Source organism: Eublepharis macularius, chromosome 1 (genome assembly GCF_028583425.1).
Source record: "Eublepharis macularius isolate TG4126 chromosome 1, MPM_Emac_v1.0, whole genome shotgun sequence".
Lineage (NCBI taxonomy): Eukaryota > Metazoa > Chordata > Lepidosauria > Squamata > Eublepharidae > Eublepharis > Eublepharis macularius.
Genome location: NC_072790.1, coordinates 60,802,118 through 60,824,368, shown reverse-complemented (window position 1 = coordinate 60,824,368; position 22,251 = coordinate 60,802,118). Strand labels below are relative to the sequence as shown.

Sequence of the window (22,251 nt, the reverse complement as noted above, 5' to 3'; positions counted from 1 at the left end):
GAGATCTTCTGATAGCTTTTTTTCTTCATAATTTTTTTCTAAACTCCATTTGGAAAAGGTCCTTCGTGCACCATTTAAGGGGACCCCTAACTTGTGTTTCACCATTATGCCTCCTGAACATACATCATATGAACTGTGAATAAATTTCCAAAGTGATCATGAGGTGCTTGCCTAAACAGCAAATAAGCATCATGAACAATGTTAAATTTATTTTTCAAATAATGGTTTTACAATGATTGACTCGTGTAAAGGAAAGCGGAAAGTCTTTTAAAAAGGCTAGCCTGATTTAACAGAGGCTAGCATAGTTTAACAGAGAATTAACATTCCTGTCATAAGTGATTAAAAAGACAAAACAATATTTGTATTACATCTTTTCTATTTAGCTAAAGGTTTATAACTGTAATTTTCAACCTTTTCAGATCCAAGACCCATTCTTTACTCTGCAGTGAGACCAATTGAGTTGCAAACATGTGCTGTCACATGAAATAGACACTGCACTGCAGGTGCATGCAGAGAACTAGAAATGGTTACAGTGTTGTACTAGGATCTGGGAGCTGCCATGGAAGCTCACTGGGCGACGTTAGGCCAGTCACAAACGCTCAGCCTAACAACTCATAGAGGATAAAATGGAGGAGAGGAAAATGATGTAAATTCGTTTGAGTCTCCATCACAAAGAAAGGGTCTATTGACCAGTCTAGGTCAGGGAAAACACAGAAGGCAAAGAAGAGCTTTTGTAAAGGGATGAAATATGGGAGAACCAACTGGGGGTAGGTGAAAAAAAGGCAAGGGAGAGCTTTTGCAGTGGGGGTGGTCTTTGAATGTGACTGTGCTAAAAAGAATTCTCTCAAACATTGAATGGCCTTGCCTTACACCCCTGATAGCCCTCTTAGTGTGTGTGCAAAGAGAAGCAAGAAGTCTAGTGTTTTTGCTCCCTGTGTATGTACACGGTGTCAAAAGGTTGTTCTAAAAAGCAGCAAACATGGAGGCGATATTGGGACTTGTGAACCAGCAGGTAAGCCTTGGTGACCCACCTGATAGTCTCTGACTGGTAACATGACCATGAGGCTAAGAATCACAACTTTAAAACAGAATACAAAAATGTCATATAAATTTTTTTAGTTCCATTGAAGCAATATATAACACACTGATCTCCTAAATTATACTTAGCTTAGAGCAAACAAGATAAAGTGGATAAAAAGCTGTGATACAAGCTTTATGAAAAGCTATCATTGTTGGCACTTTCCTGACATCCTCAGGTAGTCCATTCTCCAGTGCAGAGGGCAATGGCTGAATGGAACCTAGAAGCAAATAGCCAGTCAATACAGCTGCTATAAAATCCATGATATATACACATAGTAGCTAGTGATATATGTACATAATAGCTAGTAGCTAAGCCTCATGAGTAGGCAAGCTGGTAAATTGATCCCTAACAGAACATCAGCTTTTACAATCAACATCACTTCTGGGTATCTGAATTAGCTTCCAGCTTGTTCAATCGCATCACGTGATCACTGCTACCAAATGCTGGTTCAAGACTGAAGCGGCTACTTCTGGAGGCTTACTGAGTGATGTACATAGCTGGCATCATCACTGTATTGATGATGGCTCCAAAGCTGTGAATTATTTCATTTGATGATCTCGGCAGTCCTAAAAAATTATCTTACTGTATCTTGAGTTCTTTTCCCTCATTTTGAAAGCTTCCAAGACAATGTTTTTGGTACTAAAATATCTTGCTGCGATTCAGCTGGAATCTGAAATGGCTCTTTGCAGCATCTGAGAGAGAAAGACAGGTCTAGCCTTTTGTGGTCTGTTACTTTTAGCCCAGAGAACAACTGGCAGCCTGTCTGTACTGGTCAGAAGCACAGGAACAAACACGTGAGGGGTACAAAACATCATCATTGATACATTCTTTGTATCATTTGTAGTTGAACCCATGATAAATACTGTGCCTTTAAAAAGGATGACAGCAATGAACCTTAACAAGGGAGGGGGGAGCTAGAATATGCCTCTTCCAGTTCCAAGGTCACTTATGATTTAGTCCAAATCTAGCATTGATGTTGACCTCACTGGAAATCAATATTTCTGTATTAGTTTTGTGCACTGAAGTATTGGCATGTCATTTGTCAAGTTGTTTTCTTCGCTCGAACAGAAGATAGCATTAACTGAAGTGTTTGAAGCTTAAAAGGTACATCAACCACTTGAATTCTCATCATAAAGCAAAAATAGTCAAAAAGCATTTCCAAAGAATATAGCAACAGTAAAATGTGAATTTGCTTTGGTGGTTGGAGTGTCCTGGATTTTGCAATGTACTAGTTTTATCCCTTCCTTCTTGAATTCATGGTTCTGCTATGGCCAAAGAAAACCATATATGAGAGGGGAAACTGAATGCACAAAGAACAAAGAAACTGAAGAAATAAACTCTGAAAAGGGGCTCTTTTTGCCTTGCCAAATCCTTCTAGTAAGTTATTTCTTGTAGAAATAAGAACTATAAATACTCTCAGGTAGAGAGGGATTTTAAGGTGATGTCAGCTTTGGTTAGGAATTGCAGTCAGATTCTCTTGATAACCGTAGACCTCAAATCTTTGCACATACATTTGGATCACTCTGTTTTGTTGTATGTATTAAAGTAGAGCAGGGAGATTTAACATTGCATTTGTCCTCTTTCTGCCAAGACAAAGATGTGTGCAGATTTGCTTTTAATTACTCCTTGATTTTTGTGATGATTTGTTCCTAAGGCTCCTTGTGCTGGCACAGAAGGGCTGAGGAAGGGTCAAGGGAACAGTATACCAATATATAAACATAACAAAAGATGCAAGTTTTTTAAAAAAAGAAAGCAGGCAAACTCATTTCTAACAACCTGTTTAAACCACAGCAGTTTCAGGAAATGATCCTATGATAACATTCTTGTTTGTCAGAGCAGCTACAGGTAATTTCCTTTTTTTTTTTTTTTGCCCAAATGCCCTCCAAATGTAACATCTCCCTGTGAAGATTTTTGTGTACCAGCAAATAAATTAAGGGGGAGATGGAGGCTGTATTCAATCAGAGACACCTGTAGCAAGCAAAGCCCTGCAGTATTGCCAGTGTCTTGGAGATTACACTTGGACTTGGTTGGTGCAGTGCAGATCTGGTCTGGCAAGTGATGACAGACATAAATCATGCCTGTTGCTTCCTCCTCAATCACTGGCCCCGGTATTGCTGCCAGTGCCTCAGTTACTTGGGTGGAAATCTGGTGCTGAGTGCCAAACAAGAAGGTTTGATGTGCTATTGTCAGAATATATCCTAGTGGTTGGATACCCCTGTTTTCTAGTGTCATTTACTACATTATGATGGACATGTAATCAAGAATGAGATTTTCACATATCAGTGTATTTACCAGAAGAGTTCTGTGATGGACCGTTTTAAGCTCCGTGCTCCAGGATCCTCAGCCAATCACTTTCAAACAGTGGATTGTAATGTTGAAAGAAAAAAAAAAGGAGATTGGCAGTTTAACTGCTGACCACCTGACAGTGGGAGAAGTGTTAGGAGGTCTACTGGTTAGGCAGGGAGTCCATTAGGGACTTCAGATATTTTGATGATAGGTAAAGTTTGGGTGCTATTTTTTTATTTTTAATTATATTTATAATCTGCTCTGGATTCAAAAAAAGGAAGAGGCACTAGAGATCACATTGCAAATTTGATGTAAATTTCATCAGGTGAAATTTACATCAAATTTCATCTGATGTAGTTCCACCATATTCCAGGGAGCCAGTCTAGCACGGGAACAGAGAGGGCGAAGGGGAGCGATTTTGTTGGTTTCAGAGAAACAGTCATACCAGTCCCCTACCAGCTCATCCGACAAAAGTGCCAGGGAGCATTGGATCCCACAGAGCATCCTGGAAACCAATTGGATCCATTAGTCTTTGCGGGTGAGCATAAATTAGCTCGCTGCCTATGCAGGAGGGGGCTGGTGCTCTCAAATGAGCCTTCAGGACAAACTCTCGTCAATATCCCACATCAGGCCAACACAATCAATGCCAGTAATCTTTGGTGCAGGGAGTGGCCTGAAGGAGAAAGACTCTTGAATGAGTATTGCCACTCCCCCCTGACCATTCGTCCAAGACTGATGAAGAACTGAGAACCTCGGTGGGGGGGCAGTTCTATCAAGGCAACTGTTTCGCCATCCCTCACCTGGGTCTCAGTCACACATACCAGGTCCACATTCTTTGCGGCAATGTAGTCTTGCAGCGTTTTGGTCTTATTATTTATGGACCTGGCATTGCACAACAACAGTGCTGGAGGGAGGCATTTCATCCTCCTAGCCCCACAACCAGCATGCCATGGGATGGGGCGCAAGTTGGAAGGACACCGAGCCCTACCACATCTCCGTGGCCTTCTTTTCCAACCTCACGCCCCACTGCCATACCTCCCTTGACCCTGTAGTGCTGGAATCCCCAGCCTCTTCCTGGTCTCCACCGTCGTACTCATAGACCTCCCCATTCTCCACACCATCAACTAATACATGGCAGTATAACAATCTAATATATACAGTCTGAACCACGCTTGGTCCTAATTACCCTCAATACCCCCCCCCCCTCAGCTACCAGGCATAATTTCCAATACAGCCCCAGTTAATTTCGACATAACAATAAAACATTTATTTCAGGGACAGAAGATACCATCTCAACAAATTCAAGCAAATCCTGGTAGTAGTCTCCAAAGGCAACCTAAAGGTTCTTGGCTGCAGCTGATGGACATGCCACAACCCCACCAAGTTCACACAGGAGATCAACAGTTTTGTTCTAGACCAGCAAACAGAGTAAGGCAGCCCAGAGACACCTGGCAAGCCTGCAAGCTCTGGTTTCCTCCAAGCCTCCAACAGTCCCTAATCATCCCCACAGCTGTTTGGGTATCCTGAGTCCATGTAGATGATCCAGTTTCAAAAAGAAAGGTAATTAGGCACTAGAAGATGAAGCATCTACTTTCCAACCACCACAAGCCCGGCATCAGGCATTTTACTCCAGCATTCAGGCAGACAGCTGTTAATGAGATGATCAACTATGGGGTATGCAGCTGGTTTCCTCCACGTCTCCGTGCTACCCACACACTGGCTCCGAATCTCCAGTGCAGCAACAGAATGGCTGCCTCAAAATGACTGCTACCATTTACTTAAAGTCACACAGTAAACATCCTTGTGCTGTGGAAGCAGCTTCTGCCAAAGCAATGTATTTTAAAAATCTGCACAATCAGTCAATCTCCAATGGCCTATCAGAAACCATCCTTGGCAAAAAAAAAAACCCACCTGGCCCCACCCACTTTCTAGCAATGCTTAGAGGGCACCAGGATAGGTGTTGGGCATACAATAGTGCCCACTGGCACCATGTCGGGGGCACCTGATCCCACTGGTGGCTGAGAGTCCCCGTCGCTCAGCTGGACACGATGGAAACAGGGAAAAATGTCAGCAGCATCCCGACATGCTGACATCCCTCACTATGCACCCAAAAGTGACATTAGCATGTCGTTGAGGGATGCCGAGATCAGAATGCTCACTGAGTTACTTCTGGGCACATGGGCATGACGACAGTGGTGAGCTCTCCACTACCCATAAAATCCACCCCCGCAAAACCCTGGTGCTAGGGGTGACCTGGTAACTCCTAGCAGTGAAAAAAAGTATACTATGCTTCAGAGTCTCTGCAGTAGTAAAAAAACTGAAGTGCAGAAGCCTAGTTAGAGACCCTGCCAAACAATGGACTGCAGATAGTTCTTTTTTCATGATTCTTTTAGGGGACATCTCTAGGTGAAATCTTCCTTTTGACCTCACAAAGAAAGATATTCCCTCCCTCCCTTCCATTTTTTTTTAAAAAAAGAATTGATTCCTCTGTCACATATTTGATCACAGGCCACCTACAATGCTGTTTCTTGGCATTCAAATCTAATCCCTTTAATTGTTTTGTATTGTACACATATTCATTATCTGACTGGCTCTTCAGGCCAGAGACATTGACAGATTTGGTATATTATTCATTATAATACTTTGTACCTAATGTGTAAAGGCAATGATGATCATGGTGGTTTAAAAAATAAAATATAGAGAAATTACAGAGGTGCTTTTCCTTATTCCTTCCCTTAATGCAGAAACTTTGTTCTTTATTACTGCTTTCTTTTAGTTTTCAATCATGCTACCATCTTTGTGGAAAAATTAATGAGTTTTTAATTTTTCATATCAGTGAACTGTGGATTTGATTTTTTTGTAATTACATATGTTTTAATGCTAAACGCTAATTTTTCTCTTAAAGCATTCAATGAAATTTTAAAATTTATGCCATGTGACAATGCTGCAATTGTATGCATAAGAAATATCCCACATTCGTTGTGTCATTTTTTACTGTCTCTCTGTCTCTCTAACTGAAAAAGAATCCATATAGGACACAGTGGCAGGTGAATGATGAACTTCAGTCTGGATCATTTAACCTGCACAAACTTTTCAATACTTTGCACTTATGTCCCAATTAAGTCCATCTTCAAAACCAGACTTTCTCACTTTGAATGTTCTAAAGTAAATAATACTGCTCTGTTGAGATAAATCATGAATTTATTAAGCTTTTTAAAAAAACAACAAAGCTACAGGGAAGTATGACTGCAAGGGTTTTTTTTTAATCCCAAAGATTGTTCAATCATTTTACAAGTTGTCATTTGAAATCCCATTGACTGTATGCTCTAGTTATGTTATTTAGTCTAGAAGATGTATCCTAGGAATTTGAACTTCCCAAATCTCATTTGACATAAACATTTTTAGTACAACAATCCCACCATGCTATAGATCAGAAATTAAGACAAGATGTACAATTTTAGGCCATTAATAATGCACATTAGAACAAATAATGTGAAAATTTAGTCATGTGCACATGTTCTTATTGAGATACCCGCTTCAGCTGCCTTTTACACTTCCTCATCTTGATCTATCTACAAAATTGTCAATGAAAAACTTCTTACTGGTGTGGCAATACTATTAATTCCCAAGCTTTCTTTTCTCATGTGTCCCAGGTACACCATGCCACCTGAAACACTGGTTCAGCCCCTCTATTTATTTGTAACTGTCTTTTATTTTGTGACATGAATTGGAGCAGGTTTTCATAACAGGCAAATTTGGATTAAAAAAAAAATCAGTGGCATATGATGTTCCTGAAAGTGATAATGTTCTTAACCTGATCTTGCCCGCCCAGCTTTGTTTGAACTTTTTAAAAGATCTTCATCATCTGGAATGATGATAAAAATAAAAATAAATGCATCTCCCTTTAGGCACTATATCTGTAAACAGGGCAGCATGCTTGAAGAGAAGGAATGGGGGGAGTTAAGGCATAAATTAATTTTTAAAGGAAACCTTTATTATAAGACTATCTTGATACCTGTGCTTCGCTACGATATTTAACTACTTTAAATCTAGTTATAATACTTGTGGGTATGTAACATTTTTTGGTTTGGGTGGGGGGGTTGAGTTGGCAACCCTAGTGAACTTTTAAGGGAAGATTGGGAGGTACATTTTACCTCAAGACACATTCAATGACTCCCAATAGCAACTGCATACTGTTTAGAATGTAGGGGGTGAGGACCAATCAGGCTGCATACCAAATTACCTCTGTGTTCCAACTGTCTGGGGGCGGGGAGAGAATGAAGTATGGAATATTGTGAGCCCCAATCATCCCACATATGCAAATGACCTTGAAAGGCTGGCCCAATCAGGGAAGAGTGGCCAAGCTGGCAGTGGGTGGGAGCGCAAGCAGGCAGCAGCCTTCCAGCCACACAGGGAAGTTATCTCCCTTTAGGAAAACACATTTTACCCCATTTTACCCCCTTAGGGGGCAGATTTCTTAAAATCCTTTCTTCATGGGTGTTTACATCATGAAAGGAGTGTTCTTCCCAAATTTCATGTTTCTAGGTCCAAGGGTTTAGATTGGGCATTGATGAGTCAGTCAGGATACTTGTCTTTATATATACAGATTAAGATTTCCATAACTAAAAAATAACAGAGATACACTTGAGCTTGGTGACATAGTTATACAAGAAAGTAACTGTTTCTTTGAAGCCCCATCTGCTGAGAGCAAGTTTGGGTAGTCGTTAGGAGTGGCAGGACTCTAATCCTGAGAACCAGGTTTGATTCCCTACTCCTCCACTTGAAGCCAGCAGAAAAAGTACCAGAGTTTTCCCCAGTTGGTAAGGCACACTGAAAACATAACAGATACTTAAAATTTGATCTCTCTTTAAGATAAGAAACCAAGTAGAGGTGAAATCTACATATTGCTTTTTGCTAGGGATGATTAATACTTAATAACTTAAAATGGATCTTACTTTATCACTGAGACCAATTCTTTTACATTTTTTAATCAGCTGAAGGTGCTTGTGGGGGAACACTCCGTGGGACAAGTGGAATTATTTCAAGTCCTCACTTTCCTTCAGAATACGATAACAATGCTGATTGCACATGGACCATTCTTGCTGAGCCAGGAGATACCATTGCTCTGGTTTTTACGGATTTCCAGCTAGAGGAAGGCTATGATTTCTTAGAGATCAGTGGAACTGAAGCACCATCTATCTGGTAAGTCAAGACAAGATCCAGTGGTCCCATTTTAGTCTATAGAAGCCATTGGATATTGTATTTAAATTGTATTGGTTCAATTGCTTCTCTTGAAGTAAGTAGTAATGCATTGTCTAAACCAAAATCAAACAAATAAAGAAATCCATCAAGAATGAATGTATTTAGATTACTGCCAGGGAATGCAACTTAAATGTTGTTCTAAAAATACCTTTAATTGTTTTTAAAAAGTGTTGAAATTGCTGTAAGAAAAGAAATGTACATCTTAGAAAATATGTAAAAATGATGAACTGGTAGGATACTGCCCTCTAATGGATGGAGCTGGAATGATTCTGCTGTAAATCAGATTATCTCTTCATATAATTACACTGTTAAGAATTAATGTAATGAAAAAGATCTTCCTCATTTTGATATGTGTGAGAGAGAGAGAATGAATCAGCTCTGTCATGGAGTGCTGCTTTTCATTTTGACAACTTATGGTGAAAATTCTGGCCATGAAAGATACGGACATGTGTTGTGTAGTTTGGCATATTATATATACCAAGAAAATAGGAGTTTTGTGTCCCTTGAAAGATGAACAACTTTTAAAGTTTATTTTATTCTTGTTTATTTTTGCTGCAACGGTGCTACCCCACTAGATTTGCTACCAAGAAAATATTCTTGGTAAAGTTACTTATTTAGTTCTCTCTTCTGGCAGGATTCTGTAAAGATTGGGGATGGGGTTTAAATTTGGAGATGGCATGTCGTTCCTGAGTATTCTTTATTTATATCTTAATTGTTTGCATTCTTTATTTATTTATATTTACCTTACCATTACACTGAGCTTGGCCCCAGGGCCTGGCAGCAGCCCTGGAACCAGAGGCTGAGGCTAGAGCCCTAATCCAGCACACCAAGATGCCTGACCACCAGATCAGGTACAGGTAATAATACTGTGAGCCCTCAGCCGAGGTGCCCACTGAGCTTGGCCCCAGAGCCAGGCAGCAGCCCTGGCACCAGAGGGAGGGAGGGACTAGAACCTTAGCCCACCACTCCCACAGACCTGACCAGATCAGGCACTAATAATACTGTGTGACGCCTCAGCTGAGGTGCGCAATGAGCTTGGCCCCAGGGCCTGGCAGCTGCACTGGAACCAGAGGCTAGTGCTACTAGCTGTAGCCCAGCACACCAAGATGCATGGACAGAACAGGCACAGAGATTAATGATGATGATGATGATGATGATGATGATGATGATGATGATGATGATGATGATGATGATTGTGATAATCATCATCATCATCATCATCATCATCATTTGGTGAGCCCTCAGCCGAGGTGCCCACTGAGCTTGGCCCCAGGGCCTGGCACCAGCCATGGCACCAGAGGGAGGGAGGGACTAAAGCCCTAGCCCACTACTCCCAGAGGCCTGACCTGATCAGGCACTAGTAATAATACTGTGAGCCCTCAGCCGAGGTGCCCAGTGAGCTTGGCCACAGGGCCTGGCAGCTGCCCTGAAACCAGAGAGAGGGAGGGAGTAGAGCCCTAGCCCACCACTCCCAGAGGCCTGACCAGATCAGGCACTAGTAATAATACTGTGAGCCCTCAGCCGAGGTGCCCACTGAGCTTGGCCCCAGGGCCTGGCAGCTGCCCTGAAACCAGAGAGAGGGAGGGAGTAGAGCCCTAGCCCACCACTCCCAGAGGCCTGACCAGATCAGGCACTAGTAATAATACTGTGAGCCCTCAGCCGAGGTGCCCAGTGAGCTTGGCCCCAGGGCCTGGCAGCAGCCCTGGCACCAGAGGGAGGGAGGGAGTAGAGCCCTAGCCCACCACTCCCAGAGGCCTGACCAGATCAGGCACTAATAATACTGTGAGCCCTCAGCCGAGGTGCCCAGTGAGCTTGGCCCCAGGGCCTGGCAGCAGCCCTGGAACCAGAGGAGATAGATCCCTCTCCCCAAAATCCAAGCTCGATTATACTCTGTCTCTCTCCCCAAAGGCTAGCTAGTAGCTAGCAGCAGCTCTGTCGCACTCCACTGCTCACTGAATGTGAAACCAGAACTGGGAGCGCAGTGCTTTTTATAAGTCGAGGTCCCATAGAGCAATGCAGGAGGTCTGTGTTTGGCCGTCAGAGCTGCCTATCAGGGTTTGCTGGGATGAGATTGGAGTGCCCGTGGCTACAGAACGCCCCCTCCCCCTCCCTCCCCCAGGTGTCTTCTCCCAACTTGTAACTGCTTTGCAGCTCCGTGGTTGGAAGGAAGACCTGCCGATCAAGGTAAGCTGGGCTTCCATTCAGGTTTCCAGGGCGACAGAAGGAGCTCAGACAGAGTTCAGGCATTCCCCCAGCTCCGTTTCCAGGGGAATTGATTGATGGCACCTGACTGTCTGGCTTCCTGAACAGCGGCCAAATGCATCGAACCAGACTTCTTCCAAACACTGGTTCGTTGGCCGTGGACAATCACGAACTGCCGGGTCGCGATTGCGAGATCACCAATTTCATGGGTTTTTGAATTTTGTAATGCGGTTCGTGCCCATCTCTAGTCTTGACTTACAAGAAAATTGCCATTGAGAGTAGAATATTTGTTGGTTGGTTGGTTTGTATGAAATATTTCTATCCCACACTTTACATAGTTTCCAAGATATTTATGATTTCTATAAATACTTTGGTTACCTCATTAACCTACTGTCTAGTCTTCATGGAGAAATCATTTACTTTTTACAAAATAATCAGTTTCTCTGGTACAATAAGCCTTGCTATGGTAGAAGAGGCTCCCCTGGCTGAAGAGGCAGGACAGATTTCTTCTTCTTTGTTTTCCTCACTGCAGTGTTCCATGCTATGGTTGCCAACTACTAGGTAGCACCTGACATTCTCTTGAAATTACAACTGATCACCAGACCACAGAGATCAGTTCCCCAGGAGAAAATGGCAGCTCCAGAGAATAGACTCTATGGTATTACATCCCTGCTAAACTCCCTTGCCTCCCCAATCTCTGCCTTCCTGAGGCACTGTCCCCAAATATCTAGGAATTTCTCAAGCCAGAGTTGCAAACCTTATTCCTTGTATAGAATTTTGGTTGTTTGGGTTCCTCATTCCCTAGTAGAGAATTGTTGGTTCTTCCAGCGGGCTGCTGGGGGAAAACAAGAATAATAAGTTCCCCCCAGTATTCTTCACAGGGCTTGTATTCGAAACCACTTTTTAAAAAAAGCTGTTTTAAAAATAAATAAACAGTTGTTGCAAAGATAGATTTAAAAAAAACAATTGCCGTACCTCAAATGTAGCAAAATTATAGCAGTAACTTTAATTAAATAGTATACACAGTTGGACATAACAAAAACCATAATTTAGTATGCAGAACACAAAATGTCAAGATCTATATAGTTATTGATTATGAACGAATTCACGACAAACACAGAAAATGACCTTTGCTGTACACATATAATTTAAACCACTAACCAAATTTTCAAGCTTGCCAGTTCAGTTATAGCATCCCGTTTTGATTTTGATTTTTTTTTGTGAGAAACAAACCTGTGCGTCTTTATTTTTATGCTATTTTCTGTTACTTCATCCTGAATGTTTTCTATGGAAATGTACTCATTTTTCAGTGTTTTTGTGCCTCAATAGCACACTGGCATGAAAGAACCAAGAGCTATGAAAGCAGCATGAATCAAACCAATGGACATTTTACTGATTTTATTTAACAATAACAACAACATTCAGGACAACTTAACGCCCATTCAGAGCGGTTTACAAAGTATATTATTATCTTCACGACAATCACCCTGTGAAGTGGGTGGGGCTGAGAGAGCTCTGAGAAGCAGTGACTGACCCAAGGCCACCCAGCTGGCTTCAAGTGGAGGAGTGGAGAATCAAACCCAGTTCTCCAGAGTAGAGTCCTGCCACGTTTACCATCACAACATGTATAAACCCACCTTTCTCCCAGGTAACTAGGATCCAAGACGGGCAACAATGATAAAACCAATCCATCATAAAATATTTAAAATCATTAAAAGAGACAGCAATGAGAGATTTTTGTAAGTCTAAGCCTTTCAAAGACAGAGTGTTAGAATAATCATTCTACAAGCTACAAGCCCTTCTAAAAAGTTCAACCAATATACACTCCCTGAAACAACTGAAGGAACATGTATCTTTTGATGTCCTCTAGAAGACTGTTCCATATCCTTGGAGAAGCTACTGGAAAAGCCCGTAGGTGGGAGTAAGCAGGATCAGGAAGACCTTCCAGCCAAGGGACCTAGCCAGAACACTGAAGTGCACTATCAATGAAATATAGGTGAGATGCAAGTTACCTGGGAATAAGCCCCATTGAATTAAGTGAGGTGTTAGCCACTCTCAAAAAATTCTAAACTGCAAAAATACTTAATGGGGGAAGGAAAATGGAGGAGATGTGAAAGGCAAGTTTGATTGTCTAAGGAAAGGAGGCAAGTGAGCCAAGTCTCCAGGTGGCGGCGGTGTCTTCCTGCACCTGTGTGAACTTTAGAAAGTGATTCTAGCCCCCAGATGCTGAAATCCAAATAGCTCCAGCTCTCTCTTCCATCCCATCCCATCCTGCTACTGTCTTCTTAAAGAGGAAAAGTAAAACAGGATGGCATGGGCAAATTGGGCAACTGAAATTACCCTGATGTGAATCCAATGGCACCTTAGAGACCAAAAAGATGTTCAGGGTATAAGTTTTCGAGAATCAACGCTCCCTTCTTCAGATCTGAAGTAGCCATCTTTCTGACAGTTTGATTTTTATTAGATTTGTGTTGCTGCTTTACCAATAAATTAGCTATTCTAATGAATATACTTCCTTTTTACATTAATTATTTTAAATGTCTACTTTTTAAAATACAGCATATTTAGATGTTATTTATAGGTTTTGTCCTGAGCACTGAATATCTTCTACCTATAGGTGCAACAGTTTCATGGAGGGCTGAGTTAGGGATGAAGTAATTTGATTAAATCTACTGCTTTTTCTACAAGAAATACACTATTTCATTGCTGGGCTGTTTCATTACGGGGGAAGGTAGTCCCAGTATGAAAATTACCTTAAATGTTCAATCAATGACTTCAATCCTTAACAATTTCAGTCTTTGATTGGAATAACTCAAAGACTGTAACAGAATTCTGAATTCAGGCAATCTCACATGCAACCCTTTATTTTAGAAATCAAAGCTTATGCTACAATAAAATTGGTTAGTCTTAAAGGTGCTACTGGACTCTTTTTTATTATCCTAAGAAGAGTTACTCCAGTCTAAGCCCATTGATTTCAATGGGCTTAGACTGGAATAACTCTTCATAGGATTGCACTGTAAGTATGTGTTTGGTCCTGAGCTGGTGTTTTTGCTGTTTTACAATTTTATACATGAATATAATACATTGTAAAAGCTGCTATAAAATGAAATGTTGACTGAAGAACAACTTCTATTTTCATTTTATTTTTCCTCTTTTGCTATTTTTAGCATGTGATTCCTAATGTTTATATTCATAAAAGGTATATCTTGGTCTTCAGTGATTTAAGTACCAGGAATCAATATCAAATTGGTTCCCCAAATATTGCTGATTTGTATTTTAACATGCCATCTCATAGCAAAACATTATATTTAAGAGTATTTTGGAAAAAAAATTAGTAAAGCATTATGCCATAGTAAAGCATTATGCCTTGAGCCATAGTGGTGGTTACTGACATAAATGTGTTCAAATGTGGACTTATGTCTGTGATTGTCAGTGATCACCCATGGTGGTTAATCACACATAATGAAGCAATGTTTGAGATTTCCTCTGCATACTCCAGCCCAATTACATGTGGTGTTCGTATGTAGTTGTAGAAATTGTGTGTGTGTGGTTATGTGCCGTCAAGTCGCCGCCAATGTATGGTGACCCTATGAATGAAAGACCTCCCAAAGGTACTATCATTAGCAGTCTTGCTCCGATCCTGCAAACTGGAGGATGTGGTTTCTTTTAGTCAAGCTATCTCGTTTTAGGTCTTCCTTTTTTCCTACTGCCTTCCACTTTCCCTAGCATTATTGATTTTTCCAGAGAATCTTGTCTTCTCATGATGTTACCAAAGTACAATAGCCTCAGTTTTGTCATTTTAGCTTCCAAGAAGAATTTAGACTTGATTTTTCTTTTCAGTTGTCCATGGTATCCACAAAACTCTCCTCCAGCACCACATTTCAAATGAATCCATGTTCTTCCTGTCAGCTTTCTTCATTGTCCAACGTTCGTAATGGGGAATACTATAGTTTGGAATATCTTGATCTTGTTTCCCAGAGAGACATCTTTATCTTTAAGGCTCCTCTCTACCTCCCTCACAGCTGCTCTTCCCGATCTCAGTCGTCTTCTGATTTCTTCATTGCAGTCTCCCTTTTGGTTGATGATTGAACCAAGGAATATAAAACCGAAGAACGGTACACTCCTTCTATCTGGGATGGTCGTCCTCTTCCACCGAGCGCGCAGCTTCGGGAGGGATGCACATGGAGCGGTGAGGGAGGAAGGGGACACCTGCCTAGCCAGTCAGATCAGCCAAATCAACCCTGGCGATCAGTTGGGTGCAGCCAGATCGCCCTCACATCCAAAGAATCAGATGTTGTGGCACTCCCATTCTTTTAACACTCACCATAGCTTCCCATGATCCACACAGTCAAAAGCTTTGCTGTAATCTATAAAACATAGGCTGATTTTCTTCTGAAATTCCTTGGTATGTTCCATTAGCCATCATAAATTTGCAATGTGATCTCTAGTGCCTTTTTCTTTTTTTGAATCCAGCCTGAACATCTGGCATGTCTCATTCCATATTTGCTAAGAGTCTTTGCTGTAGAAATTAAGCACAAATAATTATTGCTGATTTTACATGGTATGTTCTTGTCATAACCATGGAAGCGTATTGCATGTATCATGAAGACTGGCAATGAAATAATTATATGAAAACTATTAATAATTCCTATGTATTCATATCTCTAAATTCAATACTGTGAATTGTAAATACTGGAAGGCCGCATTAGATTCTAGTTGCTTGATTCCTTTTCTGTGACTCCAGCATGCCACAATATTTAAAGGCACTGTAGCTTGATCAGGCAGGAAGACCTTGCATAATTGTCCTTATGAATTCAGTGCTACAAAATGTCTAACAGCATCCTTGGTTGAAGCTTTGAAAAGCTTGTATCTGCACTGCAACTTTAACTTTCAAAGGCACCAAAGTCATTATAAAATGTTGGAACAGTTAGTAAAATTTCAGAGCTTTCCTAGTCCAGGCATAGATTCTCAGCAATACATCTTATATTCTTTATTTTGCAAAAAAAAAATCTGGATTAATTTTTAACAAATATAAGTACGAGTAAAATACTGTTAAAGAACAGTTATATTTTTGCCCCTAAATTTACTTATACACAATGATGTTAGTATGTTATCATATGGAGAACTTACAAAAATTCTGCCACCAAAGCCAAAATCATTTGGAGCAATGCTGGTAATGTTGGTAGTAGAGGGGTAATTTATTGCCCCTCATAGTATAATGTGAAGTCCTGCTTAGAGGCTAGTCATCTGTTCAGATCCAAATGTGTTCAATGTGCAGGGTGAAGGGAAAAGAAGCTGTAAATTTAAGTTTAATTCACAGAGCATTAGCACTTCTTGTGCACCTGCTAATTTACCACCTATGTGCTAGTGAAATATAAAGGCTTACTTCACATCTATCATTCCACGCCTCAATCTGACAGGAAGCAGTGAGCTGACATTTTCAAGACCTGTGTACAACCTATGATGCAATTATCAGTTACATATGGTAGGCTTCCACAACATGTGTATATTTACAGAGAACTGACTTCCTAGAACTGATTGACTCGATAATTCATATTGCCCCTCATTTAGCTTCAGTCTCAGACTATTCAGTATAAGCAATTTTTTTTTAAAAAACTTCAATTATTTCTTGGAAGTACATATAGGGAAGATGATGTCCTTATTTTTTTTTAAGAAAAAAAATCCAACAATGTACCTTTTTAGCTATAGGTTGTTGCTTTTCATATAGTGTAATCCTAAGAAAAGTTATTCCAGTTTTCAGTGGGTTTAGACTGGAGTAACTCTGTTTAGGATTGCACTGTTAATCACTTACACTTTCTGACAGAGAATACGGGATTTAATTATCATATTTGTGTCACCACCTTCCTCCTAATTTGGTAAAGAAATCTTCCAACATTATCAAAGATGTCTGACAAAATAGTAACTCTGGCTCGGTAATTACTTGTGGTTCAGATCAAAAGCTATATGCCTTCTCCTTGCTTTCTTTTTAAAAAGGGAAATCTTTCATGCATACTAACAGAATTTTCCATCGCTAAACAAGAGAAAGGGGAAACTTTTGCAAGAGCGTGCAAGTCTTCACACGATTTTGATTAGACGTGCTTGAGTACCTGCTGGTTCAATTCGCCCATGTCACTGTCTCAGGACGGAGCTGAATGTTTGATGTGCTGCTCAGCCTGCATCCAAACAGCTGAAGCGTGTCCATTGTAGAAATTCTGCCTTTGGACATGCACAGAAATCCTGTCTTGTTTTTAGTGCTGCCAACACCAAGGAACACCACATTTAAAAAAGTCTACACACTGATTGCATACTACTAAAAAAATAAATTAACTTTAAAACATTTAAATTAGTATCAAACAATTCAAATAAATATAGTGAACGTTCAACAGGAAAAAGAGATGAAGGCCATTAACAATTATTGCTGGTACACCAGACAAAGCAAAAAAGGGGGGGTCTTTGCCCGCTTACAGAAGACATCAATAGAGGGGGATGAGTATGTGTGTGTCCGGCGACACCGGCCTTTTGTCCACCCCCCCCACCAGCCCTGCAGCAGCAGACACCCCGTTTAGGCCCTGCAGCACAGCCTCTGGCAGTACCTCAGTTGCAGAAGCCCCTACAGGCCTCCAGGCCTCTCTCACCCTTAGGCCAGTGGTAGCCGACGCCCAGGCACAACTCTGGGGAACAGCTGGCAGCCACTCAGCAGACTCATCTGACTCCTGCAGTTGCCCAGATGGCTCCACTTCATGCAGGCTCACAGGAGAGTGCCATCAGCACAAGCCAGGCAGGCACAGGCCCCAAGATGCCAAGGGAGCCACTGGGGAGGGTTCAGAAGTAGCAGGGGTGAGCCAGGCAGAGAGCAGACCAAGTGCCCCACCCTAGGTGGGGATGGAGTGGGTGGGGCCAGGAAACTGCAGAGTCTACCCAGCCCTCTTATCAGATAGGCTGGGAGCAGGGCCAGTCAGGGAGACTGGGTGGTGATTGGGGGCAGAGCCAGGGAGGTGGGGCAAAGGGAGGCCTTTAAATTGAGGTTTCTGTGAAGGCTGAGGAGGATTTTGCAGAGAGAGACAGCTGAAGCGTGCTGCTGCTCCCAGGGCAGGAGAAGGAACAAGGTGGTGCAACCCCCTTCCCTGTCCATCTGAGGCCAGAGGATACCTGCTTGGAGAGCTGGTAGGATGGCAGGCCATCAGGAGAGGGTGCCAGTGAGGGAGGCACATCACAGTGTGTGTGAATGAATCTCCCTGAGGAGAGAGTTCCAAAATTTTGGTGCCATGACTAAGTGTGTGTACAGAGAAAATGTCTCTTTTATTCGGGGTGTGTGTGTCCTGGAATAATCCATTCCATTACTGTTTGTTCCTTCTGCGGCAGTGCCAATTCACATCTGATCAATTTGTTTTATCTCATCTTCATGAATTTCAGCCTGTTGTGCAGGTGTTAGCTGTGCATGCACAAACACATGCTGTTCTTTTCAGGGGATTATGAGTTACTTAGGGAGCTGTCTTTGCATGCAGTGGCACCAAAATTGCACAGAACACAGTCCTCCCTCTAATTCATCTACCCTCCAAGTTTGAGAGCATGCAACAATGGGGTTCTGTTTTTATGGATCCTGAGGAATGTTTGGGGAAGGTGCACATCAAGGTACGTTTTGGGCAGCTGGGCATGCACACACACACTGTTTTTTTTTTTTCAAAGGTGGAAGCTGGAGAAATGAAGCTCAATTTGTACTTAACCAAAAACCGCATTGTCTAAAAACCCATTGATTCAATGAGTTTCTCCTCAAGCACATGAAAACTCACACAATAGACCTCAAAAAAGGTGAAAGTTGGTGGGTGCACACAATGGCAGGAAACTTACTGGCAAAACAGCAGCAGCATGGATGGCAAGCAAGAAAACACTCCCATTGCCAATCGGTACCATGAAGGAATAAAATTGCTTTTCCTTGTGGATGTTGCTGGTCCTTCCTTGCAATGTGAGTAAAAATGCACCGAAAGGCATGGTGATGGCGACAGTGGAGCCGGTGACTCCGTGCCGTCTGCTGCTCCCCTCCTCAGTACAAAGCAAACCTTTTACAATTTGATCTCTTTGAGCCACTCAATGTCATTGCCCAGGAAGCACTTAAGAAAGAATGTACTCATGTGCACCTCGCACATCCCCTTCCCACCAACGGAGCATTAACCAACAGAGTTAATGCTAAGGGCTCTGTCTCCTTCCTTTGGATCCAAATGGTTACATGATGAGCACAGACAGACTTGCCATGAAGGAAAATAAGATGCTGCCAGATGGTCAACCCACAGCCTAGCCTGTCTTCAAGGCCCCTGAGCAGATTCCCCTGAGAGGAATCATTACAGTCTCATTGCCCAATTTTGACCATTTCCACACATCTTCTCCCCCTCCCGAAAAATAGCACAAAACTTATGGAGTGATGCACCTTCATGGCATCGTTTCCTGATATGACTTTGCTTCGTGGTGCGATGACGTCATAAAACGCGCCACAAAGCAAAGTCATGATTGAAAATTGCGTCATGAAGGTGCATCGTTCTGTAAGTTTTGTGCTGTTTTTTGGGAGGGGGAGACAAGTGGAAAGGGCCTTTGTTTCGCCATTCCAGAAGTCGCTTTAATGAGCCAAACCGGTGACTATTGTCTGTATTTTCAGCTTTGGGTTTTTTTCATTATGCATACCCCTAGTCATGACTGAATGTTAAGAATAATAAATGAGTGCATTGCATATTGACAACTTTAATTACCTGGTTCAACTATGATCCTGGGGAGATGGTAACGAGACCGATCTGTATTGTCCTTCGTCAGTTCTGTCTGCTTTCTTGTGCTTTTATTAAAAAGAAATCCATAAATGAAAACATAGAAACGGAAAATGTTGGGGAATGCCATTTTATTTAGAAAAGAGACCAAAGAGCTTGAAAAAATTCTGATAATGCTTAGTACATACATTCAGTGAGATCATATGGAATTGTGGAAGCACCACTGAAAGTTCATCAGCTGGCTGCCATTCCATAAATGGCTCTACTAATAAGAGTGTAGTAGTTTACATTATCTCAGAGTAAATTCATCAATGAATTATTCCTACAATAATGTTCGATAAACACCTTCACCCATGCTATTACTGTTTAGTTTACACTCAGACATTATTGATTACTACTAAAGCTCAGGAAAAAAAGTAGCACTCAATTTAATTAATAGAGGTGTTGGCAGTTGCAATGAGAAAAAAGGAGCCTGGCAAGTTCCAGATATACATGATTATATTTTTACTTTGCTGTTCAGAAATCCACAATTAGAAAACTGGAAGCTACGCTGTCTCGTGTGGTGAGGCATAGGATTCTGATTGTACAGAATCGAAGATTAAATGTGCGAGTGACTGTGCTGTCATTTACTGAGCTTTCATTCCATTCCATTCACAGGAATATAGCACTGAAAAGCAGACAAGAGATATTTACTACTTCTCTATTTGAATGAAATTTTCAATTAGGCTCTACTACCATGAACCAACCTCCTTTCCTCAAACTTTAAAATGCTGCAGAAATTCACTGCCAATAATTTTAAAATAGCCTGATATTTATGAAAAAAGCAATTTACAAAATACCTAGTTCCACCTAAATAACTCTTAGCAAAGATGGGCTGAAGAAACCATTTTAATCTCGATGTTGCTAAAAACTATGTAGTCTTATTCTTGGTTTACATGTAAAATGAAGATTAAACTGCAATAATTGCACAGGAACCCCATTTTTTCATCAGCTGAAAACTGCCTTTTAGTGTAAAGTGGTACTTTGAAACCATCTTTTTTTTGTCTGCAGAATTCCAATGTATAGTGATTCTACAGTGGTTATACATTTTCAAGTATCTGTATGCTGGAAGGCCAAATTTAATGTCAGTGAGGTATAGTGCACAGGATGTTGGATTAGGACTGAAGGTATTTGGATTAAACTCAACATTAAGTTGTGAAACTCATGGGGTGAACTTGGGACAGTTATTGCCTCTCACTACCTTTATGAAAATATAGGGGGCATGTACATTTGCCCCCCCCCCCAGTTGGAATAAAGAGGCAGACACAAGGCTTGGGTTCTTATAGGCCACTTTTATTTGAGAACAACATTAATTCAAGCAGACATCGCAAGGGCCTAACTAGCAGTACAGGTCAAGCCCTGGGGTCACCCCTGGACCTGTCTGGGCAAGCCCCACTGCCCCAGGTGCGAGCCATTCATGTACATGGCTGGGACCCAGCTGGCCAGGCAAATGGTTTCGCCCTTAAAGCTCCAACCACCATAAGCCATGCCTGAGGGAGGACTTGTACAGGAGATCCCACCAAGCAGTCTGCCCTCACAACTGGCAGCCATCAAACATGCCAGCTGATCCTCACAGACCCCAATTTCCTAACAATGTGAATGTGCCAAAAGTGCTCACTGGCCCAGTCATCATCATCATCATCACCACCACCACCACCACCACCACCACCACCACACAAGTGGTTATCTTGGGAAACAAGCTAGTTTTCTGAATCTGTCATACGTGAAATCACATTGCTTCGTTTAAGAGATGGCACACAAGCACGACTGAGAAAATTCAGTATGAGTTGACAATTTACATCATAAAGTACTTTAGCATATGATGAGTTGCATCCAATAGGAGTTATACAGAATTTGCATCTTAGACACTGGCATATTATATACCATTTTCAGATGACAGTTACATGGCAATAAATATTTGCAGGGAGGAGATTGATGCATTTCAAGGTCTGAAATATCCTATTTATGCATAAGGACATATCCCTATGGTCAAAAAAGTGCTATTTCAAGCTTCCCATTCACATAAAGATATCAGTGTACATGCATATCCCCTTAAGATTATCAAATGAATACATGTAAGTCAAGGACATAACATGTTACTGCGACCATGCCCTCTTGCATATTCATTCTTCTTGCTAATAATGCCTGAAAAGTGTTACAGCTTTCCCAGTCAAAGTATGAGCTACAGAATATTTTTTTTAATTAAGAATAATCAAGTGGTATTCATTCCAGGAAAAACTATAACTGCACACCTACCATTTTGTGTCTTTTTAAAACAACTTTCCAACACCATTATAGTAACAGCTTATGGAAGCCATCTCTTGGGCTATTTGATGCCACTCTCCTGGGGCTACTTGATGCCATTCTGGTAGCCCATTATGATAACATTGGGTAAAGTATACCTTGATTCTCATATAGTATAATTTTTTAAAAACCTTAACATTCGTAAAATGTTCTGTTATTTTTGTTTTTAAAATACTAGTGTGGGATTGTGACAATAGCTGTATGCTTGAGAAAATCTTTCAGGACTAAAAAATAATATACAATGTAAAATAGTTGAATCAGGACATCAATGAAGTTCAGTGATTGAGGCCAGAAATGCAATATTCGGAAAGGTGGAAAGATCATCAG

General features: G+C 41.3%; 1 protein-coding gene across 1 annotated transcript in view; it reads left to right on the top strand.

The window, feature by feature from the left end:
• The window catches only part of CSMD1 (CUB and Sushi multiple domains 1), a 1,321,894-nt gene that overhangs the window by 516,653 nt on the left and 782,990 nt on the right, over window positions 1-22,251 (top strand). Inside the window, exon 5 of the mRNA XM_054971211.1 lies at window positions 8,362-8,569. Within this exon, the coding sequence (XP_054827186.1) occupies window positions 8,362-8,569 (208 nt within the window). The remainder of the gene's footprint in view (window positions 1-8,361; window positions 8,570-22,251) is intronic.